The sequence below is a fragment of the Mastigoproctus giganteus genome, chromosome 10, assembly GCF_048544385.1.
Source record: "Mastigoproctus giganteus isolate SK-2022 chromosome 10, ASM4854438v1, whole genome shotgun sequence".
NCBI classification, from domain to species: Eukaryota; Metazoa; Arthropoda; class Arachnida; order Uropygi; family Thelyphonidae; genus Mastigoproctus; species Mastigoproctus giganteus.
In genome coordinates, this window is record NC_143584.1 from 3,879,563 (window position 1) to 3,905,044 (window position 25,482).

Here is a 25,482-nt window from a genome sequence, read left to right on the forward strand (position 1 = left end):
GAATCTTGTTCCCCTTCTCTGTACACGCTCAAGTAAATCTACATCCTTCCTAAAATGAAGCCTCCAGACCTGTACACAGTACTCAAGGCGTGTCCTGACCATTGCCTTATACAGAGGGACAATCACCTCCTTTTCTCAAACTGTGCTGTCATAGAAAAATGGACCGAGGTGTTTTGCCACTGAAATGTAATAGTAGTGGTCTTTTTCTATTTTGCAGAAAAGTTAACAGATAGAACTTTCTCAATTTAAGTTTTTTGCCCGTAAATTTTTCTTATGCTGTTGATGCCTACTATGCTTGTTGGTTAGTGAGTAGGAAATTAATATTAATAAGAAAGAACTCAGAAAAAGCTAATCATGCTGCTGATCTACTTAGCTTGTTTCTACAGATACTTTTACTCTATCTGAAACTTATTTATCCCTTTGATATACAGTACATTTCACCTTTTAAGTTACTTACTGCTAGGATAAGGCCACTAAATTGCATATCTACTACAAAGGTCACTTGCAAATGGCTTATGTCTGCAAATATATATATCAACAATGTTTTTTGTTCCTATGCATGCATTCTCTAATGATTGCTGGACATTGTCAAAGTAGAGGAGCTTCAAAGAAACTGCACTTGGGAAAGTCTAAATCCCTATGATTTTACATCTAAAATGTTGCTTTTTAAAATTAATTTTTTTTACAGCAGTTTGTTTCCAAGATCTGTTACTTCTGCATAACTTCACAGAAAATAGCTTTCTTTGAAATAATACAGCTGCCCTCTGACTTATGTAAGGGTTGCATTCCGCAGAACTCTACGTAAGTAGAATTTTAATGTAAGTCGGAATTTCCTTAAATGTATGAGGAATTTTATATGTGCACTGTCCCTTAAAATAGTATTCACTGTTGAAGCAGCGAGACCTAATTCCATGCAATAGATGACAAACTTTGTCCTGCTTTGTATTTACATGGTTACAAAGGAACTGGATGCAAAAATAATTTTAATATCATATATTTGGATTTCAGGAAAGCTTTTGACACTGTTGCACAGAGGATGGTAATTAATAGTTGCTGCTCTTCGTGGACTAATGTTATTAGTGGAGTCCCACAGGGTCCTCTGCTGTTTTGTATATTTATCAATGATATTGATGAAGGAATATCAGGCTTAGTGTCAAAGTTTGCAGATGATACAAAGGTTGGCAGGGTTGTTAATGACAGTAATGGCAGTGTGTTACTGCAACAGGATCTAGATAATTTGGGCAGATGGGCTAAGAAGTGGCAACTGAAGTTTTACCTTGACAAATGCAAAGTACTGCATATGTGTAGAAGTAACCCCAGAGAAACGTACCAACTGTGTGGTACTACACTTAAGGTGGTAGAAAATGAAAAAGACCTGGGAGTAATTGTGCAGTCAGATATGAAGTTTTCTAAGCAATGCAGACAGGCTGCCAGGGCAGGTCATGGGGTTTTGTCAATGATATACAGGAATTTTGCTAGCAGGGAAAAGGAGGTGATTGTCCTTCTGTATAAGGCAATGGTCAGGCCACGCCTTGAGTACTGCGTACAGGTCTGGAGGCCTCATTTTAGGAAGAATGTAGATTTGCTTGAGCGTGTATAGAGAAGGGCAACAAGATTGGTGAAGGGAATGAAGGGATCCTCTTACCAAGAGAGGCTTAAGTTCTGCAAATTGCAGTGGCTGGAGACTAGTCACCTGCGCGGTGATCTGATAGAGGTGTATAAGGCCTTGAATGGATTGAGCACGCTGAATTCTGATGGGATCCTTCCACTTGTTCAGATTACGAACCTAAGGGGGCATAAATTCAAATTAAGAAAAGACAGATGTTGAATAGATGTGCAGAAATTTGCCTTTAGCCAGAGGATGGTTAATTGCTGGAACAAACTTCCATCTGTCGTTATGGAAGTTGATAGGTTAAATAAATTTAAGGAGGAACTGGACAGGCATTTGGAGGGAATGGTGTTTTTTTTTTTTTTTTTTTGGCTGATGCTGCATAAGTTCATACACTTGCTTTCTTGCATCACATGCCACTACTACTATTTCTTAATTAATCATCTTCATTTCTATCAATTTTGTTTCGTTTTCTAGCACTGTCAGCACTTGCACTTTCCATTGGTCCCTTTCCCTTCACCATTGTAATCAGTAAATAGGAATAAAGAGAAGACTCTGAAAAATTTATTTATGTTTTTATATGATTGAAGATTTCAGTGAAGGGCAACTCATTTCACCATAATACCATAACGTAAAAACCCACAGAATTCCAGCTATTGGTATTATCGCAAATACAATAAGATCGAGTTTACTACCCGTTTATAATAGATTGCACTAACCGAAAAGCCCAGTAAGCCAGAAAGTGCAAATTGTTTTTATTGTTTTATGGTATTGACGTCCAGAAATGTATTTTAGAAAAATATTACAAAAGCGTTCAAAATTGATTCTTATAATGGAACATATGATAATAATGAAAGTGTAGTGCAATTTCCATTATAAAAATGACGTTTTAGAGAGATAAATAGCTTAGTTATATAATGAAAATTTCAACTTCCGAGGTCTTGGAACGAATTACCAAAAAAAAAAAAAAAAAAAAACCCAATGTGTTATTGGGTTCACATTACGATACCTCCATTTATTCCTACAGGGTGTAAAATACATGTCCATGATTTTTTTAAGTTTGCACCCACCGGCAAAAACTTATGCAAAGTCAAATTTCTGTAAGTTGAGTATTACATAAGCCGGGGAGTGCCTGTATATATATATATATATATATATATATTTCAGAAGTGGTTTTCAATAAAAAGCACTTCTGAAAAGCAAAGCATCTTGAAAATCTAGATTTCTATAATGACCATGTGAATATTAAGATAGTTTATTTAGCTATTAACTAAATCTCTATACATTAAGGTAACATTTCGGAAACCTTGCCAGAATACATCCTCTGACCAAACAAGTTGTTGCTAGCTTCCTTCTTGCCAAATGTTTCAATTCTGACTGTGCATTCTGTCAATAAATCAGTGTTTCACGGTGTTCTGCAAAGAGCACCATGACTTCCGTGTGCTGCACTATCTGAACAAATTTGAGAACTACTAGGTTTGGTCAAGAAGATTTTGGTTTGAGGAATCCTTTTGGAAAGTACTGGGATATGACTTTCTTACGAAATGCTCTATTAGAGTGGGCTCTTTCGCTACCATCTTACATGAACATTGTTTAATTCTTCTTCTCACCCTTTTGTAGTTTGTTCAGCATCAAATTTGATTAATATATGGTACCATTCGGCCATCACAGCACATATCTGCAGAATTGAGACATTCGACAAGCAGGAGGGCTGGCAATAGCCAATGTATGGTCTGAGAATGGCTTCCAGTAAGGTTCCCAAAACATGTGGTATAAGTGTCTAGATTTCATGGAAAACCCACATAACATTGTTGTCCAACTATATTAAAGCATCTGCAATTTTTATTAATGTTTTTAGAAATTTAGGTTTTTTTTTATGCTGCTAAAATGTGATTTCTTAAAAATATTTCGCGTGTTATTATCATTTTTTTTTTTTTTTTTTTGAGATGTAGAAACCTGCATATATATATATAATATGGTCATATTTTCTGCTAGTAAAGTTTTAATTTGTATGAGGGAATTAAATAAATCAATATTTCATGGTGTTCTTTAAAGAACACTATAAATTCCAGGTGTACCACTACCTAAACAAGTTTTAGAACCACTGGGTTAGGTTAAGAAGATTTTGGTTTAAGGAACCTTTTGGAAAATACTGGGATATAACTGTCTTACAAAATACTCTGTCAGAGTGGGCTCTTTCAATACCATCTACATGAAGATTGTTGTATCAATTCCCCTTCTGTTGCAGTTTATTCAGCATCACATGTGATCAATATATGGTACCATTCAGCCATCCCAGCACGGCCCAGTGATAAATTTAATTTCAGGTACACATTACTTTAGCTTTATGCATTGGGTTTCCCAACAGTCATATGTTGGTTTTTCTCTATCCAAATGGCACGGTTTGTGTGTACACAATATTGCCAAGCCACCACCAGGTGTAAATTTCTAGTTAACATCTGTAAGTTTCATAGCCTAGAACCTGTAAAGAACTGTCTTTATGGTGGTATGTAGTACTCTCAGTATTCTCAAGGCTTGCAGAATCAGGTGCTTGCTAATGACTTTGGTACTAGCACTACATTTCATATTTGCAATAGCTTTTTCCTCCAGGATTCAAGGTCTCCCATTTTTATCCATAATAAGTGCAGCTTATTGCTTCATATAAAGTTTGATCAGAAAGTTCGGTGCATGATCTTATAATTCTTCAATGCATGGTGGTAGCTAAAAGATTATGAGCAGAGCTTACAGTAACGTCTTTTGAGCATTGCACACACCAAATTTTAATTTGTTATGTATCAGTCCAGCAGAGAACTGCTTTGACCGAAAACCTGTTTTTCTCATTTGTCACATGTATTGAAAACGAAATAGTAACATAATTTGAACATTAAATTTATTGTAAACTTGGGAAGTCAGCCACGGAAACCCATGAAATGCTTGTTACAGTTTACAGAGATGATGTGAACTGTAACAAGTTAACTCGTTACTTGTGAGTTGTGTCTTCAAAAGTTTTATAAGGGAAATTTTTTTGCTTGAAGATGAAGAAAGAAATGGTCACCTGTCAGCATTCTGAAATGATAAAGCATCAGTGAAGTCTGCACCATCATTCAGTCGAATTGATGCCTGACAGAAATTGCTGAGGTGACGTTGCTTTTATTTGATTTCATTCAGCCCATTTCGACTGAGGATTGGACATGAGGCAAGTTAGTACCTTGTTTATTCCACACATTTCTCACTCAAGATCAAGAACAGGATCAAGAGTCATAATTTCATCTGTAGTTTGAGCAAACTGTGTATCCTGCACTTTTAACAAAAATTATAACAGTTGAGTCTTGGGTGTATTGGATATAACCTAGAGACAAAGGTTCAAAGCTTCCATGGAAAACAGCATTGTCACTGAGCCAAAAAAAAAGGCATGGCAATCAATTGCATGCAAAGGTCATGCTGATTACATTTATAATGCAGCCCACTACTACCACTATGAAGAATTTTAAAAGTTGAGAGATGCAATCAGTTGTAAATGACCCGAAAGATGGTAGAACGATTGGGCTCCCTTACCACGACAATATGCCATGGTAAAGGCATATTGTGGTAAAGTGTTTGCAATCTTCTCAGGAGTGATTGATTGATATTTAACTGTCTGTGAAGTTGCTGGTTAAATTGGTATTTCTTATGATATTTATTATTATTTCTTATGGCATGGCATTTATTAGTATTGCTTATGGTGTTTATTGGTATATCTTATTGTCAATCAATTTTAACACAAGATTTGGGAATGCAATGCATTTCATCCAAATTTGGGCCTCTTGTCCTCACTGATTGATGATTACATCAGTGAGTTCTCACATATCAGGATCTTAACAGCCATTGTAGAAATTATTCAGAAGGCAACATAGAAACTATTAGCAATTCCAAAGATGTCTATAAGGAACTGCAGAAGCATTGGAATTGATGTATATATTGAAAAGGAGATCCATCTGAAAAGCCTCATTTACCAAATATTATTTTAGTTTCTGAACATTTTAATTGTGTCTTGTATATGTTCACATAGAAAAATTGGAAAAGGCTGTGTAAAGCATGAAACAGTTGTTTCTCAAGATCAGACTTGGAGAAAAAAAAAATTCTAAAAATCATTGTTAAATATTTTACTAGTGCAAGATGGGCTGCTGTTAGTTCAATATTTGGCAGGTAAAAAACCAAGTATTTAATATAAATTATTTTAATCCAGACAGTATTAAAATAATTCTTGTTTTTGGTGCATTTTTGTTTTGCCTGGGCAGTAAAAATCCTTCTCATTTTTAGTTTAAGGATTTTCCCACATCATCAAGATACAGGAGGGTTTTTTTTGGCCGTTCTTGAGTTGAAGGGCCAATTACCGTGGCGATTACCTGATGCAGTGCCATCTGGTAAGTTATTAATACTTAAACTACTTATTTTTTCTTTTGGATATTTATGTACTGATAAAATATGGAAAAGTGTATTAAATTAGATAAACTATGTTATGTATTATTAAATATTAAGGGCAGTTTTTACCACATGAAATGGGAATTTCATGGAAAACCAAATAGATTTTATTGAAACTTATATTAGATACAAGCTTAATATCTACGCTAGATTGTTAGCAGGTGATATCTCAGAAGTCTTACGATTAGTCTACAGACCAAATGGGGGCTGTGTGTGTGTGTGCAAGAGGAATTATTTAACAAAAGTAGCAGTTATTTATTTAATTTTATGTAAATTACTTAAATTCAGGAGCTTCATTTAAAATTAAATTTTTTTAAAATTTAGTTAAATTAAATAGTAGCTTAAATTAATTAAAAAAGTAACTAATAATTTCATTTTAATTTTGAAAAAATACCTGCTAAGAATCTAGATATTGAGCTTGTATCTTGTATAAGTTTTAGTGAAACCTATTTTGTTTCCCCATTTCATGCGGTAAAAAAAAAGTGTCCTTAAATATATTTACTTATACATATAATTACTTAATAAGTGAACTACTGCTAGCACACCAAATTGCTAGTCAATCAGCACCATTAAGCCTTAATGCCTGAAATGCCTTCCATCCAAGTTATAAATACACCAGCGAAAATGGATACAAAATATATTATTTAATTATATATATAATTATATAAAAAGAATAGAAGTAATAGGTACAGGAGTTGTAATAAGAGGAATATATGAAGGAATATAGACCCGGGCTACTATGTACAGTAGAAGGCACCCAATGACTATAAATAAATAAAAGATAGGAGGTTATGCTTTTAGTGTGGAGAGAGAGAACAGCAGGTAGTGTAATCAGCCAACGGGTTAGCTAAAATGGAAAAAGTATTCAAAGTATTTTATTATTTTCTGCGAGCTCCAGGGTTTCCCCTATCTGCCGCTGAAGAGTGACTGTAGAATATTTACAATTTGTAGTTTTACAAAACATCTTGATCCACCAACTTCACAGGAATTATTACAAACAATAAGTCTCTTACCTAAAACCAGTGTAGTATAGCCGCACATTTGACCATACTGTATATCCATAACACTTGCAACTCAGTTATTACAATTTGTTGAAGGCACCAATTTCTACATTAACCTTCACAACTTATACAACTATACAGATAGTTAGAACCTTCCAGTTTGGTTACAACGAGGTCTGATATATATCTTACAATTTATACAATTTAAGATTTACAATTTATGCACCTTATTAGAGGCCGAAGTCCTGGGACACTGCCCACCCAAAAGTGAACCTGGCACATCGACTTGTATATTCTAAATGCTAATATTGTCTTCCAGCAATAAACACAAATAAATTTCCTCATCAGAGGTCCTGTAACAATTCGATTAATATATTATTAATCGAATTGTTACAGGAATATTATTATACAGTGGTAGTACACTTAAAAATATTATTATACAGTGGTAGTACACTTATTACATAATTCTTCTCATTTGGCAAGTCCTTTCCTTCTGTTGCAAAGTTAGCCAGTGCCTGATAATTTTCTTTACATTCTAAAAACTAGGTGAAGTTATTTACAGCATAAACTTTGGTCAATGCCTGAAGTTCAAATCGAATGTCTACATAATATCGACATTCATTTTGCCATTCCTGGTTTCTTAATCTAGTGTTGTCTTCTTTCACTGGCATGTCCAGGTTAACAGAAAACTGGTTGAACTGTGCTGCAATACCCTTCCTTCTACAATACTGAAAGTAATTGTACAGCACTTCGTATTTAATTGGTAGTTTACCGTTGATTACCTGTAGTGAGCTAAAATGGAAAGGCAGTCATAAAATAACACAATTCGAACCTGCAACACAGAAAGTCAAAAATATTATATTAAGTACAGGTGACCCCCGCTTAACGCTGATAATTAGTTCTGTAAAAACAGAGCGCTAAGTGAATCTGCGGTAAGCGAGCACCGCATTCCCATAAGGTAACATATTTATTTGTGAGTTGCGGTCGGTGCCATAGGATATTTCCTAATCAATAATAAACGGTAGCACAAATGTTGGTCAAAATATTTAATATTCAAATATTTGTACATATAAAATATTCTGCATTACACACATATATAATTATGTGGTAACTACTTATGTATTAAAATTAAACTTAAAATTCCAATTAAAATCACGAATTTATTTGATGAATTTAATCATGAAAACTGTGTCGATTTTGAGTTGAACTTTGGCCCTCTTCCAAATAAACTAAAAGGGGTATTAATTTTAAATCCCCCGCAGCGTTACCACCTAACAATAAAGTCAACCAATACTTCGCTGCTTTGAAACCTGGCATGTTTTTTTCTTCTTTCAATATGAAACTTATTTTAGGCATTCGTTTCCATAAAAGTCCTGCTTCATCTATGTTAAGAACTTGAGAAGTATAACACATAATACCCCTCTTCAATAATTTTAAAAAGTTCTTTTTTGAAGTTTCGGCTCCTTGATCTGCAGTTGCGGCTTCTCCCTAGATTTTAAATCTATTCAACCAGCTCTTATTAGTTTTAAATGGTTCCACATTTTTTTTTTTTTTTAGGTGAGTTTTCTTCAGATCATCATATAGGCTAATCTCTCTCTCTCTCTTATTATAAAATATAACTTAACTGAATTCTGCATTGGATATTATCTTCAATAAAATTATTTAGAAGTCTCTCCATTTCAATCCTAATAGCCAGCCTAGCCCTAGTTGCTTGAAGTGGAACAGCTGTCTTTCCCGCTGCTAAAATTAATTCTTTATTTTTTATAATTGTTCTTAGAGTTAAAATTGCCAGTCCTAAATTATGGCGCACATCCGCTTGTCATTGACCAGAATCGATTCGCTTCAACAAGTCTAATTTAAGTTTCAAATTCAGTCTTTTTCTTACATTTATAGTCTTCGTACTGTGCCCAGACGTTGTTACTTTTTCATTCTTATCAGCCATTATTAACTCTTCGAAAATGTAACTTCATTAGTTGCATTAATTACGATACAATATTCGAGTAAACTGTCCGTTATGCACAATGTCTAATACTGTACTGAGTGATGACTAGACTTTGGATAAATGCATATAACGCAAATATTACAAGCAATATACTTGATATTTTTTTAAAATGTTGATCTCGGAACTACGAACAAGTCACTGTACTGCATTAAATTAGTGTGCGAGAAAATTTCACTGAGCGTGGGAAAATTTCTCAAGTCGGCGTGGGAAACATTTTAATGCTGTTTTGCTATTCATTTTCAAGCTATCGACTCCATCAAATGAAACAATTTTGTTAAATATTCCAAAAATGCAATCTGTAAAAGAGCGTTATAGTGATCTGTGAAAGCCTTATAGTTAGATACGGGTTATAATATAAGAACAGTGTTATAGCGAATCAGCATAAAGCGAACCGCGTTATAATGGGGGCATTCTGTACTTCAGGTGATTTCAATGTCATTAACGAGGGCAGGCCAGTCATCAGAATGCAGCAAAAAGTAAGGCCTCTGTTTCTAACATGAAATATACGTAGCACGTGGTAATAAGATACCAGGTTTTTAGTTTATTGTTAATGTTCAGAACCCAGGTTAATCGTAATGCTAACGTATATATCATGGCTGACTCGACAGAGGTGGAGAAATTATAGGTAATAAGCAATATATAAGTAGTAAAAAATTACTAAAGATCATTGAAAGTTGAGATGGAGCAGACGGTCATGAATCGCACTTACTGATTTCGCAAGCCAGAGAAGTGGGAATGGTTGTTCGGTATACTGTGGGGAGAGAAAGAATGCTACATGCTTGTTTCAATGACTATATGGTATGTAGAAGCTACCTCGGGCATTGGAATGCAGTAAGACGTACGGAGTTGACGGAGGGATTAAACACAATGACGCCACGCCTCCCAGGATTGAGGAGAAGGCATAACCTACAAAATAGCATGAAAAAGATGCTGAATTTTGTATGAGGTGAAGTCAGTATGTATAGCAGTAAAATAGCATCTTGATATTGCTTTTGAAACCTAATCACGCACAAGAAATAAAAGATAGGGATTCAGAACAGTAAAAAGGAGTGTGAGGATGAGAGGAATTAGTAGTGCTCGGGTAGTCTGGGGTTGCTAGCCCGTTCCTGTAGTAGGATCCTGAACATAATTTGGGCCTGTGTCTCATGTGTTTAAGTCAATAATGTTAATAATGGTGGAGGTAGACCATTATATTACCATTTAGGTTTTATTACCATTCATGATGAAAATATAATTTCATATAATGCCAATAAAAATCGTAAAAAATAGTGAAAAAATACTCCTATGATAACCAATTGGTGGGCACAAGTTTTTCAGATTGTGAGACGCCAAAAAGGTTAAGGAGTATTGCCTATACATTATTTACGCAGCCTGGATGTAGAGGATGTCATTATGCTAATATATTTGTCATATCTAGGGGTTGGTTAATTATATTCTTATATTTTAAGATTTGGAATGCTTTGTTGAAGTGGTAGTGAAGGTAGGCTGTCGGAAACTGATTGTCCAATAGTTTGTTATATAGGGTTATTCTATTATGCTTTATCAGCCAGTTACTGTTACATATGTTAGCTGTTCTGAAGCATTGTGAAAGGATAACATTTGAATGTACTTTTTTCGCGATATATATATGTATAATTATATACATATATATAATATTATAATACATAATTATACATAATTATTATAATATAATATTATAATACATAATTATTATAATATATAATATTATAATACATAATTATACATATATAATTATTATAATACATAATTATACATATATAATTATTATAATACATAATTATGCATATATAATTATTATAATATTTTAATACATATTTAAAATAACTAAATGCACATGGCATAATACGTTAAGAGTAAGAGTTTAATATCTATATAATATTGGTGTAGATACACCATAGATAACTCAAGGAACTACAATGGTAGTTATCACACTATTGTGATAGAGAATACTATCACACTATATCTCTATCACACAATAGTGTGATAGAGAAGACTATCGGTGTAGATACACCATATTATATAGATATTAATGTGGTGTATCTAAACTGTATTAACACCTCTTAAGGAACTACGATGGTAGTTAGTGTGAGAGGCACCATTTGCTCTAATAGAGAAGACTATTGTTACTTAACAGTAAGTAATGCTTCACTAATAGAGAAGACTATTGTTACTTATTCTCAGTGAGTACCACCACCACCCAGACGGCACCATTTCAAAGCTATTGACCTATCAATGGTGGGTGGGCAGGTACCCTGGTATTGCATTTAACAGCTTTTGGCGTCTCTGATATTGTGTGATTATCTTCACAACTGGGTTGTCATGTCTGCAATACCAGGGTACCTGCCCACCCATCGATGATAGGCCAATAGCTTTGAAATGGTGTTCTCTGGGTGTGGTGCTCACTGAGAATAAGTAATAATCTTCTCTATTAGTGAAGCGTTACTTATTTGAGGTAGTGCAATACCATGGCAACTCGTTGTGAAGGAAGAGCACAATATGAGATAGAGCAAATGATGCCTCTCACACTAACTGTCATTGTAGTTCCTTAAGAGTTAACTATTGTGTATCTACACCGATATTATATAGATATTATAATATATATATATATAATTATATAGTTAGTTTATCTAATGGATAGAAACCACATAGTCATTTCCCAACCCGTGTTTATTAAATTATTTAGAAAGAATCCATGAATGATGTTCCCTGCCTTAGTAATAGTGGTATTTTGCTATTTAATTTCATGGTGCTCCTTTTCCTATAAGATTTTTGGTCAATGTCTGAGTAAGCCCTCTTTCATGTAAAGTGTTTTTTTTTTTTTTTTTTTTTTGTTGTTGTTTGAATACAGGTAGTAGGCTTCTATTTTTTGTCTGTAATTTGTGTATTTCACATTAAATTTTGCCATATGCCAAAGTTCATATTATGGCAAATGCATATGGCAAAGTTTTGCCTATTTAAAGGCAAAAAACACAAGCAAACATCAACTACCTTCTCCAAGTTATCTGGAATGAGCAACGCTTTGTCTTAGTAGTTTTATTTTATACAATATTAGCATTAGTAGTAGTAGAGGCATGTGATGCAAGAAAGAAGCTTATGTAGCATCGGCCAAAAAAAAAACAAAATAATAAAAAACATTTTGCACATCCATTCTCTAAACATTTGTCCAGTTCCTCATTGAATTTATTTCAGCTATCAACTTCCATAATGACAGATGGAAGTTTGTTCCAGCAATCATCTACCTGCTGGCTAAAGGCAAATTTCCACATGTCAGTTCTATAATTGTCTTTCCTCAATTTGAGCCCCTCAGGTTCGTAATCTGAGGAAGAGGAAGAATTCCATCAGAATTGAGCCTGCTCAATTCTGATGGAATTGAGCAGGCTCAACTCATTCAATGCCTTATACACGTCAATCAGATCGTCTTGAAGGGTTCTAGTCTCCAGACACTGCAATTTGTAGAACTTAGCCTTTCTTGGTAAGATCATCCTTTCATTTCTCCTCACCAAACTTGTTGCCCTTCTCTGTACTCGCTCAAGCAACTCTGCATCCTTCCTAAAATTAGGCCTCTGGACCTGTATGCAGTACTCAAGGCACGGCCTGACCATTCATGATGTTACCAACAGCAAATTCTAAGTGGGAAGTATCCAAGGAATTAATCATGTAAGCTACTAAAAGTTTCATACCTGTTGAGAAATATTGTTCAAGGTTGAAGCCTAAATGGTTGTCAAATGAACTAATGAGACTCGTGGCAGACAAGAAAAATGCATGGGATGCATATAAATTATCAGGCGACACAGAAGCCTATGGCAGATGTAATCAAGTCAGGAAGGAGGTTAGGCAGGCGAAGGCAGATTACGAAAAATCTTTGGCTAAGAAAAACAGCAAAGAGTTCTTTACCTATGTAAACTCTAGAAGGAAAGTGATGAATCAGATTGGTCCACTGGATATTGATGGTTCAATTGTTGATGATCCTGCTCAGGTGGCTAACAAACTAAATGAGTATTTTGCATCTACATTCGCACATGAGGAGTTATTAAGGATTGAAAATGCCAGAAAGTTATCATATTGTAGTAGGATGCTTAATCATTTTGTAATAACTGAGATCAAAGTGGAGGAGAAATTGTTGAAGTTAAACATAAGAAAGGCACCTGGGGTGGATGGGATCAATCCAGTTATATTAAAGGAGGCGGCAAAGGAAGTAAGCAAACCCTTAGCCATAATTATGAGAGCATCCTTGGACTCAGGGGAAGTACCTATGGACTGGAGATGTGCAAATGTATCTCTAATTCACAAAGGAGGATCAAAGGGTGACGCGAGTGATTACAGACCAGTTAGTCAAACTTCTGTTCCGGGTAAAATAATGGAATCACTGGTTAAAGATGCATTGCAGGATCATCTAGACAAGACTGCAGCAATAATTCAGACACAGCATGGGTTTGTTAACCGAAAGTCTTGTCTGACAAATTTGATTGGATATTATGATGTGGTTACAAAGAAACTGGATGCAAAAAATAATTTTGATATCATATACTGTATTTCCCCATGTATAAGACGCACCTTTTTTCGAAAAATTTGGGGTCAAAAAACTGGGTGCATCTTATACAGTGGTTGTAGATTTTTTTACTAGCATTTCCCGCTTTTTCGCGCTTTTTGTCTTTGCGCTCATTGTTTCGCACTTGTTACCGGTATATTAGGTTACGTTTTGCCCCGTTCTGCCCAGAAATGGCTCAGAAAAGATTTTCGTACATTGCTGAATTCAAGTTATGAGGAGTTGTATGAATTTTATGATGAATAAAACTTGAGTTCAATAACTTTCTGTAATACATTTTTTTTTCAATTTTCGGGCCCCAAAATTAAGGGTGCGTCTTATACATGGGAAATACAGTACTTGGATTTCAGGAAAGTTTTTGACACTGTTGCGCATGAAAGAGTACTATACAAATTGGCGAAGAATGGTATTAAGGGTAAGTTGCTATAATGGATAAAAGGATGGTTGAGTGGGAGAAGACAGGGGGTTGTAATCAATGGGTTCTGCTTTTCGTGGACTAATGTTATTAGTGGAGTCCCACAGGGTTCTGTGTTGGGTCTACTGTTGTTTTGTTTATTTATAAATGATATTGCTGAAGGTATATCATGCTTACTGTTGAAGTTTGCAGATGATACAAAGGTTGGCAGGGTTGTTAATGACAGTAATGGTAGTGTGCTACTGCAACAGGATCTAGAAAATTTGGGAAGATGGGCTGAGAAGTGGCAACTGAAGTTTAACATTGACAAATGCAAAGTACTGCATATGTGTAGAAGTAACCCCAGAGGAACGTACCAACAGTGTGTTATTACACTTTGAGTGGTAGAAAATGAAAAAGACCTGGGAGTAATTTAGCAGTCAGATATGAAGTTTTCTGAGCAATGCAGACAGGCTTCCAGAGCAGGTCATGAGGTTTTGTCAATGATATACAGGAATTTTGCTAGCAGGGCAAAGGAGGTGATTGTCCCTCTGTATAAGGCCATGGTTGGGCCACGCCTTGAGTACTGCATACTGGTCTGGAGGCCTCATTTTAGGAAGGATGTAGATTTGCTTGAGCGTGTACAGAGAAGGGTAACAAGATTGGTGAGGGGATTGAAGGGATCCTCTTACCAAGAGAGGCTTAAGTTCTGCAAATTACAGTGGCTGGAGACTAGGTACCTGTGAGGTGATTTCATTGCGGTGTATAATGGTATATACACCGCAATGTATATAAGCTCTTATATGCACCACGGTGTATATAAGGCCTTGAATGGGTTGAGCACGCCGAATTCTGATGGGATTCTTCCACTTGTTCAGATTACAAACCTAAGGGAGCATAAATTCAAATTGAGGAAAGACAGCTGTAGAATAGATGTGCAGAAATTTGCCTTTAACCAGTGAGTGGTTAATTGCTGGAACAAACTTCCATCTGTCGTGGAAGTTGATAGGTTAAATAAATTTAAGGAGCAACTGGACAAACATTTAGAGGGAATGGTTGTGTGAATTTTTTTTTTTTTTTTGCTGATGCTACATAAGCTCATATGCTTGCTTTCTTGCATCACATGTCGCGATTACTATTTCCTTATAAATTTGGATAATCATCTTTTCCGTACTAGCAAAATTCCTGTATATCATTGACAATACCCCAGTTTACTGGCCAGAAAACTTCATATCTAATTGCACATTTACCCCCAGGTCTTTTTCATTCTCCACTACCCTGAGTGTAGTACCGCACAGTTGGTATGTTACTCTGGGGTTACTGCTACCCATATGCAGTAATTTGCATTTGTCAATGTTAAACTTTTAGTTGCCACCTTTTAGCTCATCTACTCAACTTTTCTAGATCCTGTTGCAGTAGCATACCGTCCTTACTGTGATTAACAATCCTTCCAACCTTTGTATCGTCTGCAAACTTGACATTAAAACTGATGTATCTTCATCAGTATCATTAATAAATACAAAAAACAACAATGGGCCCAACACAGACCCCCTAACATTAGTCCACGAGGAGCAGTGTCCATTAATTATCGCTCTCTATCTTCTCCCACTCAAATATCAAGAAATATGGAGAAATGTGAAGTTACTGAATTCTGGAATAAGGTTATAATCATCCAAGGTTTTATGCCGGCGCCTTTGTAGCCAGGTGGGCAGGATCAGCAGTGTGTAGCACATGCTTCTTGATTAGACCAGGGTTTGAGCCCATGACCACCAAATACAGAGGATGCAGAAAGGTCAGGGAATGACTACCGCATATCCCCAGAGCAATATGGCCTTAGTTGCTAATGCTCCTAAAAACCAAATAACAGCAACAACCACCAAGGTTTTATCCTTGATCCACAAGCTGAACAGTCTTTGTATCGCCTATCACCTGATCTTTTAAATTTTTTTTTAATTTTCACATCTTTTAATGGTGTCATTCATTATTTAATTTTGTCAGTATTCATAGGAATTATCACAATCACTATGGTTTGAGGTAAGTTAATGCTCAACCTGTGTTCACTTGCATCAGATATTCACAGTCCTTTATTCTCGTTCACGTGGCAGGTCCATGACAGCCAGAACTCTGTTTCATCTCCATTTCCTTCTGTTCCTCACCTTCTTTCAACTCATGATCTCCAGATCATCTAAAATTCCAATTCACCTTCTTTTTATTAGCCTCTTGCTCATCACCTTCCCTTCAATTCCATTCCTTGAACTCTAACCCCAGTCCAATTTTTCTTTTGCCAGAATCTCCAGCTTCATTTACTACCTGCATGAAAGCTTGCTATTGTAATCAAGTTATTAACAGATTCAGATGTTATTTTTAAAAGTTGAAGAGTAGGAAACCTTCCTCCTGTGCAATTGTAGTCCATCTTGATGCCAAAAAGTCTCCAGGTCTTGGTGGCATTTTTGTACTTATTTTTAAAAGCATTACCATTTGCACTCACTTATTCCACTAGTGTTTTTCTTTCTGCACAGAAATTTTCTCATATCCACCCACTTCCTAAGAAGGGTGACAAATCCCTACCTTTCAGTTATCATCTCGTGACACTTCAATCAGTTCCTAAGAAAGTGGGGAAAATCCATTAACCACTTACTCTTACATCATCTTGAAACCTTTCATCTTAGCGATTGTCAGTTCCAGTCTACTTGTGTAGCTAGGCTTATGTTCCAGCTGTGAACAAATTTTATTGAGAAGTTTGGAGAAACTCAGGCTGTTGTTCTTAACATTTCTATGGCTTTCAGTTGGATTCAATGCAAAAGTCTTCTAAGTGAGCTTCCCTCCTATAGTCTGCATTCTGATTATTGGAATTGAGCAGACAGTTTACTCTGATCACTCATGTGTGATGGTTGTTGTTGTTGTTATTTGGTTTTTAGGAGCATTAGCAACTAAGCCATATTGCTTCGGGATATGCAGTGGTCAACCCCTGACCTTTCCACATCTTCTGTATTTGGTGATGACGGGCTCGAACCCCGGTCTAATCAAGAAGTGTGTGCTACGCACCGCTGCGTAGCACACACTTCCCACCTGGCTACGGAAGCGCCTCGTGTGATGGTAGATGGCTCTGTATCATCTAACTTCTCAATTAATGCTGAATTCCCAAAGGTTCTCTTCTTTCATTTACTCTTTCTCCTCTGTATGTTGGTGGTTTCTCTGAAATCCTGTGTTTATTTTCATGGTAATAGCACACTGTGTTCCATTTTCTCAAACCTTGCTCTGCACAAACAGCCACTACTTGAGTATCACCACCACTTCCTTAAAAACTAATCATTAGGTAATTCTCCAATGGGATTAATTATTCCTACACCCAGTTCTCTCTCTCTCTCTCTCTCTCTCTCTCTCTCTCTCTCTCTCTCTCTCTCTCTCTCTCTCTCTCTCTCTCTCTCTCTCTCTCTCTCTTGCAAAAAATAATTTGCTACTGTCATACTCATCTTTACAACACTGATTTCTAGGCAAGAACACATTTTTACTAGGGATAACCCTCACTTCTATCATTTCTTGGCATTAGCAATTCACAATTATTGCTCTTGGTGTAAACTATGGCAAGTCAAACCAGTAATTGACGTTTACAGCTGAAGCATGAGCTTCAGGTGGAACAGGTGAGAAGTGTTATTGGTGAGACTTTATAGACCTTTTTTTTTTTTTAACTTACAGGAGAAGGTCCTCATTGATGTAGTTTCTGTCCAACACATTCTCATTGACTGCCCCACAACAGAATATACAGAAAGCTATATTTAGATATCATTAAGCTTGCAGGAGTTATTCCACTACTTGAAGTACATATGACTATACAATCTGTAACCATCATAGTATCAAAAGAAAAGTTCATCGCAGAAATGGTATGAGTAATCCCAATTTGGCCCAAGAGGCCCTTGTGCTAATAAACTCCAAAATACAACAACTTTCTTCTAAATCAGTTTGGAAAAAGCCATTGGCTAAGCAATATCTATTCAAAGTTCAGCTCTAAATTTGCTGAACTAACTTCTTTTCTTCTTTGTTTATTCCTTCTAGTTCTGCCTTTGGAGATACTTTCCTCTTTATGTATTTCCTGAAAATTAGATTTCAGGAATTCAAGTCCACATCTGCAGGTATCTTCTCTGTTGGCTTTCAGTCAGTACACTTCTGGAGTATTGGTCCCATAAATGTTTTATGTTATGGATTGCCAAAAAAAAAAAAAAAAAAAAAAGCTGAAAAACCAGTGTCTAGAAGGCTAATAAAAGATATTCAGGAATAGTTTGTTGTTTAAGCAGAACAAAGTTTATAAAAAAGTAAAGAAAAATTTGGCAAACTCATTAGAAAATCTGACAGTTTTGTTTGTATAGGATTATTCTAGTAGTAGTATAGTAGTTCTGATAATTTATGCAGTGACCACTGTGATTAATAATAAATAAAACCCTAAAATATCAGTTGCAGAACTAGATGGTAAAAATGTCTCTACTGTCAACGTAGTGAAGGAAGATGCCCTCCTTTGTACTGTCCTTACAACTAGCAAACTAATTATAATCACTGTCATTCCAAACTACATGGAAAAGACCTGGGTTTGAATATTGTGGGAGGAACTTCTTGGATATTTTTTGCATTATGGCAGAGATAGTCAGTCTCAAATGTGGGTTGCTTTTTCTCTGAAATTAAATTTTTGGTAAAAAAAAAAAAGAAGGTGGATTGACCACAGAATATATGCATTTTGTAGACATTAGCAGAGGCATATGATGCAAGAAAGCAAGCTTATGCAGCATCAGCCAGGAAAAAAAAAAAAAATAAATAACCTTCCACTTCACCCCTCCATTCGTTCGGAATACCTGTCCAGCTGAGCCTTAAATTTATTTAGGCTATCAACTTCCACAACAAAGGATGGAAGTCTCTTCCACCAACCAACTACCCACTGGCTAAAGGCAAATTTACAGACATCTATCCTACATCTGTCTTTCCTCAATTTGAATTTATGACCTCTCAGGTGATTATTCTGAGCAAGAGGCAGAGTCCCATCAGCATTGAGCATGCTCAAACCATTCAAGGCTTTATACACCTCTGTCAGATCACCTTGCCAGTGCCTAGTCTCAAGGCACTGTAATTTGCAAAACTTAAGCCTTTCTTCGTAAGAGCAACCCTTTGTTCCGTTCACTAATCTTGTTGCCCTTCTCTGTACTTGTTCCAGCAGCTCTACATCCTTCTTGAAATGAGGCCTCCAGACCTGTATACAGTACTCAAGGTGTGGCCTGACCATTGCCTTATACAAGGGAATAATCACCTCCTTATCCCTGCTAGAAAAATTCCTGTATATCATTGATAAGACACGAGTTACTCTTGCAGCCCGTCTGCACTGCCCAGAAAACTTCATATCTGCCTTCACAATTACCCCCAGGTCCTTTTCATTCTCTACCACTGTCACTGTAGTACCACAGAGTTGATACATTGCTCTGGGGTTGCTGTTTCCCATATGTAGTACTTTACATTTGTCAATGTTAAACTTCATTTGCCACCTCTCAGCAGGCGCCTCCGTAGCCAGGTGGGAAGGAGCAGCAGTGCATAGCACACGCTTCTTGATTAGACCGGGGTTCGAGCCCGTCACCACCAAATATGGAGGATGTGGAAAGGTCAGAGAATAACCACCGCATATCCCTGAACAATATGGCCTTAGTTGCTAATGCTCCTAAAAAAATAACAACGATCCACCTCTCAGCCCATCTGCTCAACCTTTCCAGATCCTGTTGCAGCAGCATAGCATCAGTAGTGTCCTTAACAACCCTGCCAACTTGTATTGTCATTATATACTGATGCCTCATGGTTTTAGCTGTCTTGGCACCATATCAAAACAACCCAGTCCTTTGTACTATATTTGAAGAGCCTGAAAGTATATTTTTTAATGGAAAAAATGCACAGATTTTTATGAAATTAATCACCTTCTTGTAAATGAGTTTTTCATCCAATAAAATAGGCAAATTGACCACAGCATCCATGCAGTTTGCAGACACTGTACACCTAAGCTTTAGTTGCCTTGGCACCTTATTAGATTAGCACTTTTGTATTGTACTTGAAAATCCTGAGAGGTATGTCGGGGGGAAACCTGTTTATTTCTCTGAAATTAATGATATTCTGTAAATGCATCTAGATAGTATTTAATTTTTAAATTCTTTAAGTTTAACACTGGGAGTTTAACAGATTTTCAAAAAATATGGATATAATTGCCAGAAAATTTATGCATGAACAATGTGTATGATATGTTTTAAATTAGACTGCTGAGGAAACATTAGAAATAAAATTTTAGATATAATTTAAATATTAAATTACTAATTCACTTTTCTTAACTTTCTTAGGTGGACATGGAGATAGTGAAGATGATAACAAGAGGTATCTTATTTTATAATTTATTACTCTTATTTTATAATTTATTACTCTAGTGTGCTGGGTCTTTAAGACTATCCCACATGATTTTGACAGTGTTGTACTCTTATCTACAATCACTTGAAAATTCAAGAAGTCCCCATTAGTTATTGTGCAAAATGCAAGGTCAAATGTACAGGAAAAATGCAAGGTCAAATGTACAGGAAAAATGCAATATCAAATCAAGCCTATTCTTGATAATTATATGCATCTGTTGAAAACAAGAATTTGAAATTAATGGCACCTGTTGAAAACAAGAATCTGAAATTAATGGCATCTCTTGAACCCAATTTTTGAAGTGTATATGCTTGATGTTTTATGCCAGCTTCTCCAGTTGTTATACTCTCTGGCTTCATGTTATTGAAGAGTCTGCCTGGTGCCCAATTGCTGAAGTATGCATATTTCAATTTACTTGCCAATAGTGAAGATAACTGCCAAAAAAAAAAACAAAAAAACTTTAAAATATGAAATTTACAGTATGCAGGCAATGCAAGAACAAAAAATATGTTTTTAGGGTGCAGCCAATTTGCAAAATAAATCTTATGACATGAATGGTGACACATGACTTAATGCAGTAAAAACAGATGGAACCACAACAACAAGAAGTTGCACAATCTTGCAAATGAAAGATTCTGCTTTGTTAGTAAAGCTATTTTACCAAAACAAACAGTAATGTCTTGGTGTTGTGCTTTCAGAGTAATTTTGAAGGTCTAAGAAGAGGGAGGCACCTCCGTACTCCGTAGCCAGGTGGGCAGGAGCAACAGTGCGTAGCACATGCTTCTTGATTAGACCGGGGTTCGCGCCCGTGACCACCAAATATGGAGGATGTGGAAAGGTCAGGGAATGACCACTGCATATCCCCGGAGCAATATGGCCTTAGTTGCTAATGCTCCTAAAAACCAAAACAACAACAACAACTAAGAAGAGGGGAAACCTATCCAAAATGAATTGTGTAAAATGATGAGAAAATTCCAAAGAACAGGTGCCTTTTCATGTAACTGCCAACACAGGATGCTAACGAATGAATCACTGTTACCATGGTCAATGGTGCCACACAAAATTCACATTTATCTGCCAGTGCCATGATAACCAGATATTTCATGGTCAGGAGTCTAAAGAGTTCTTTGATATCTGCTGCAGTGGTTTCTCTTACAAGATCTGTGTTCATCAGTTGTTCCATGTGGTTCTTAACAATGCATCAACTTCACTCTACAGTTTGTGACTAAAGTGCAGAATGTGGCCTTGGGATCTCACTGATGTAATTCTAATACATATAATTATTTTTATAATATTTATTGCCAGGAAAGTATGCCACTTGCATATAGTCCTAGATCCATGTTATTTTTATAATATAAAATAAATATATAATAAAATAATTATATATATTTACTGTTGTATTAAAAAATAATGTGGTTGTAGGACTATAGACTGTGTGGTTGGTTGTGTCGAAATGGGTATCTTCACTGCTCGCAGAAAAAAAACGGTAAAGTTACTTATATAATTTTATCTGCATTCACTTTCTTTTCCAACTCTTCACTAATGCAGTGACCTGGAATTCTATGATTGTAAGATGCTATGCAAGCAGTGCACTTTGTTTGCATTGGGTAACTTGGAATAAAAAAAGATTTTAAATTGGATGCATGATATATTTTAGGCATAAATGCATAAATGTTGATTTTTTTTAACTGCTGTCCTCTCTAATTGTAATGAAATCAGCGAATGCAGATCAAAACTTAAACCAATGATGAAGGAATTAAAGAATACAAAATTCACATTGACATCACTTTAATTGATATTTTAATTTTTTAAATAAAAAAAATTAAATGCTGTTGGCTAAATTTAAAAAAAATTTAATCTACAGTGCACCCACTTGTGGGTTAAGAACTAGAAACTGGTTAGTAACATCATCCATTTTAGCATGTGGTAGACATACTTTGGTTCTGTTCCATTATCTTTATTAAGATAAAATTCTTGGTTTCCCTAACAATCGAATTACACTAATGTTATTTCATTTTGAACCAGAATTTTTCTGTCCACTGATCCATCCTTGATGCCCTGTTATTCTGGAGAGCATCCCTTGTCTTAGTACTGAACACTTGAGTAACTGCCGAGTCCTCAGATTTGGGCAACCATTTTCGGCCCTAGCAACTGAAGTTTAACATTGACAAATGCAAAGTACTGCATATAGGTAGAAATAACTCCAGAGAAATGTACAAACTGCGTGGTACTACATTCAGGATGGTAGAAAATGAAAAAGACTTGGGAGTAATTGTGCAGTCAGATATGAAGATTTCTGAGCAATGCAGACAGGCTTCCAGAGCAGGTCATGGGTTATTGTCAGTGATATACAGGAATTTTGCTAGTAGGGAAAAGTAGGTAATTATCCCTTTGTATAAGACAATGGTCAGGCAAAGCTTTGAGTACTGTTTGCAGGTCTGGAGGCCTCATTTCAGGAAGAATGTAGAGTTGCTTGAGCATGTATAGAGAGGGCAACAAATTGGTGAGGGGAATGAACGGGTTCTATTACCAAGAAAGTTCTGGAATTTGCAGTGGCTGGTGACTAGACACCTGCAAGTTGATATGATTGAGGTGTATAAGCCCTTGAATGGGTTGAGCACACTGAATTCTTGTGGGATTCTTCCACTTGCTCAGATTACGAACCTGAGGGGGCATAAATTCAAATTGAGGAAAGACAGTTGTAGAATACATGTGCGGAAATTTACCTTTAGCCAGCGGATGGTTGATTGGCAGAACAAATTTCCATCTGTCGCTGTGGAAGTTGATAGCTTAAATAAATTCAAGGAGGAACTGGACAAACTTTTAGATGGAGTGGATGTGTGAATTTTTTTTTTTTTTGTTGATGCTACATAAGCTCATATGCTTGCTTTCTTGCATCACAAGCCTCTACTACTGCTATATAATATTATGCTTTACAATTTTATATCAGTGAATCCAAAAATTCATTACAAAGTTATCCTTTTCAGTATCAATTGAAATCTACTAATGATTATTGTAGTACAGGCTATCCTGATTTATTCTTTTCAGTTACCACTAAAATGTTACTAAATTATCAGTCTACAGAATAGGTACAATATTGTTTATATTCAGTGTTTAAATGTACTATTTATAATTACAAAAAGAAATGTTTTTTGTGATGTTGGGTTTGATGCCAAAGATCACCACTAGTAACAGCTTTTAATTCAAACTGGTATATCTTCAGAAATACTTGTTTTATTTAAGTAATAAACCCAACTATATTTTTAGTGAGATAAAAACTATAATATAAAATAAAATTTATATCATAGATAAATGAAAATCCAAGCAAAATATAGCAAAAATTTGTTAGCTTTTCAGACATGAATCTAGTGAGACAGTGATGACTGAAATTATGAAGATGACTACATAGTTTCTTGTAATTTGCCAATACTTGAAACCAAACTGTGTGGGTGTGAATCCTTACGGCTTCTGATAATTTGGATATCACAAGGACAGTTTGACCTGCTGCCAAATACTCTACTATAACTTGATAAAATAAATCGTGTTGTGTGGCTGCATGAAGTGCAACCTGGTTCGAAATGTGCTGCCCTTGGTATCATTTATTTGAATTTTTTTTTCATGTGCATTTTATTTCCGTATGGTCTAGACACCATCTATTCTAAATTTCATCACTGGGTGATTCATGATTTGCTGCCTACAGATGACCAAAAGTAATATAGGTGGTGTCAGGTGCAGCATGAGATGGGAATGATGGCTATGGTTTGCATGCTATGAACAAATGGATGCATTGAAGTATGCCCAGCATGCACTGATGCAAATTTCAGTGCAGAAGGCAAACAACCATTAAATATTTACCACTCTGTGGTAGTGTGTAGTGAGTTTCGAACATAGGGGTGATATTGATATCAGAATTATCCATTAAAACTTATTAAAATATTAAATCTAAAGTTGAGGCAAAAATACAGGTGATATGTTTGAAATGGTGCAACCATATTTCAGTGGTGTAAGCAATTCATACTCGGAAAGCAGTCTACCCTGGAACAGGGCCTATGTCTGGATCAAGCATATGATGTTATTAAAGGAACAACTGTTGGCTAAGTAAATGAGCTAGTACAAGCCAGTCATCATAACTATTGAAGCTTGTTTGCAATTGAAGTGATTGCAAACAAGCTCAACTTGTGTCGATAGTGTTACAATTGTCTTTGTTATTGAAAAGTGCATACATGATTGAAGTGGTTGAGTGAATAACAACTGGTTACTATCATAAGGAAGATGAACATTTTCTAAATTGAATCATTGCAGGCAATACATTATGTTGTTGTTATTACAACCCAGAGATCAAATGCATAAGTCGGCAATGAAAGTATACAGACACCTCACCAAAAAAGATTTGTTCCATACTCACTGTATGGAGATAATATTAAACACTTTTTTGATTTGAGCAGTCATGGCACATCATAAAGGCAAAGTAGCATAGTATTGCTCCACAACAGGGCAAAACTTCACATAGCTCTACATGCCCAGGCTCAACTATAGTATAAAGATAGGTGCTACAGCACCAAGCCTACAGCCACATCTTATCCCAAGAAGATGACAGCACTTGAAGGTTGTAACTTTCACTCAAATGATGAAATGAAGGTGGAGACTGTAACACATTAGTTTCACCAGCTGAATTGTGCACCAGGAGTGTCTTATGTGGTGACATTGGGACCAATGAATAAACTTTTACACATATTAGCATACTGATTACAATGAATGGAGGTTCATTCAAAGCATTTGGTAAAGATGCTAAACTACTGTGTCAAACAAAACAGGTAATTATTACTGTATATTCCAAACTTAAAGCTTAAAGTATTGGAGAGTCAATAAATGCATTGGCAAGCAGTGTGAGTGAATTAACCAGAATTTATATTTGTAATGTCAAAAGAATTAGAGCCAAAATTGTTAATGTTACCGTGATAAAACATATGAAGCAAAATCCACTATAATTTTCTGTAATCCATATTTAATTAGTCTCTAAAACTTGCA

The 25,482-nt window shown here is 35.8% G+C and overlaps 1 protein-coding gene across 1 annotated transcript in view; it reads left to right on the plus strand.

Moving 5' to 3' along the window:
* The window catches only part of Nsun2 (tRNA (cytosine(34)-C(5))-methyltransferase Nsun2), a 166,685-nt gene that overhangs the window by 105,015 nt on the left and 36,188 nt on the right, over positions 1–25,482 (plus strand). The window contains exons 13-14 of the mRNA XM_090384128.1: positions 5,909–6,012; positions 20,391–20,424. Of these exons, the coding sequence (XP_090240254.1) occupies positions 5,909–6,012; positions 20,391–20,424 (138 nt within the window). The remainder of the gene's footprint in view (positions 1–5,908; positions 6,013–20,390; positions 20,425–25,482) is intronic.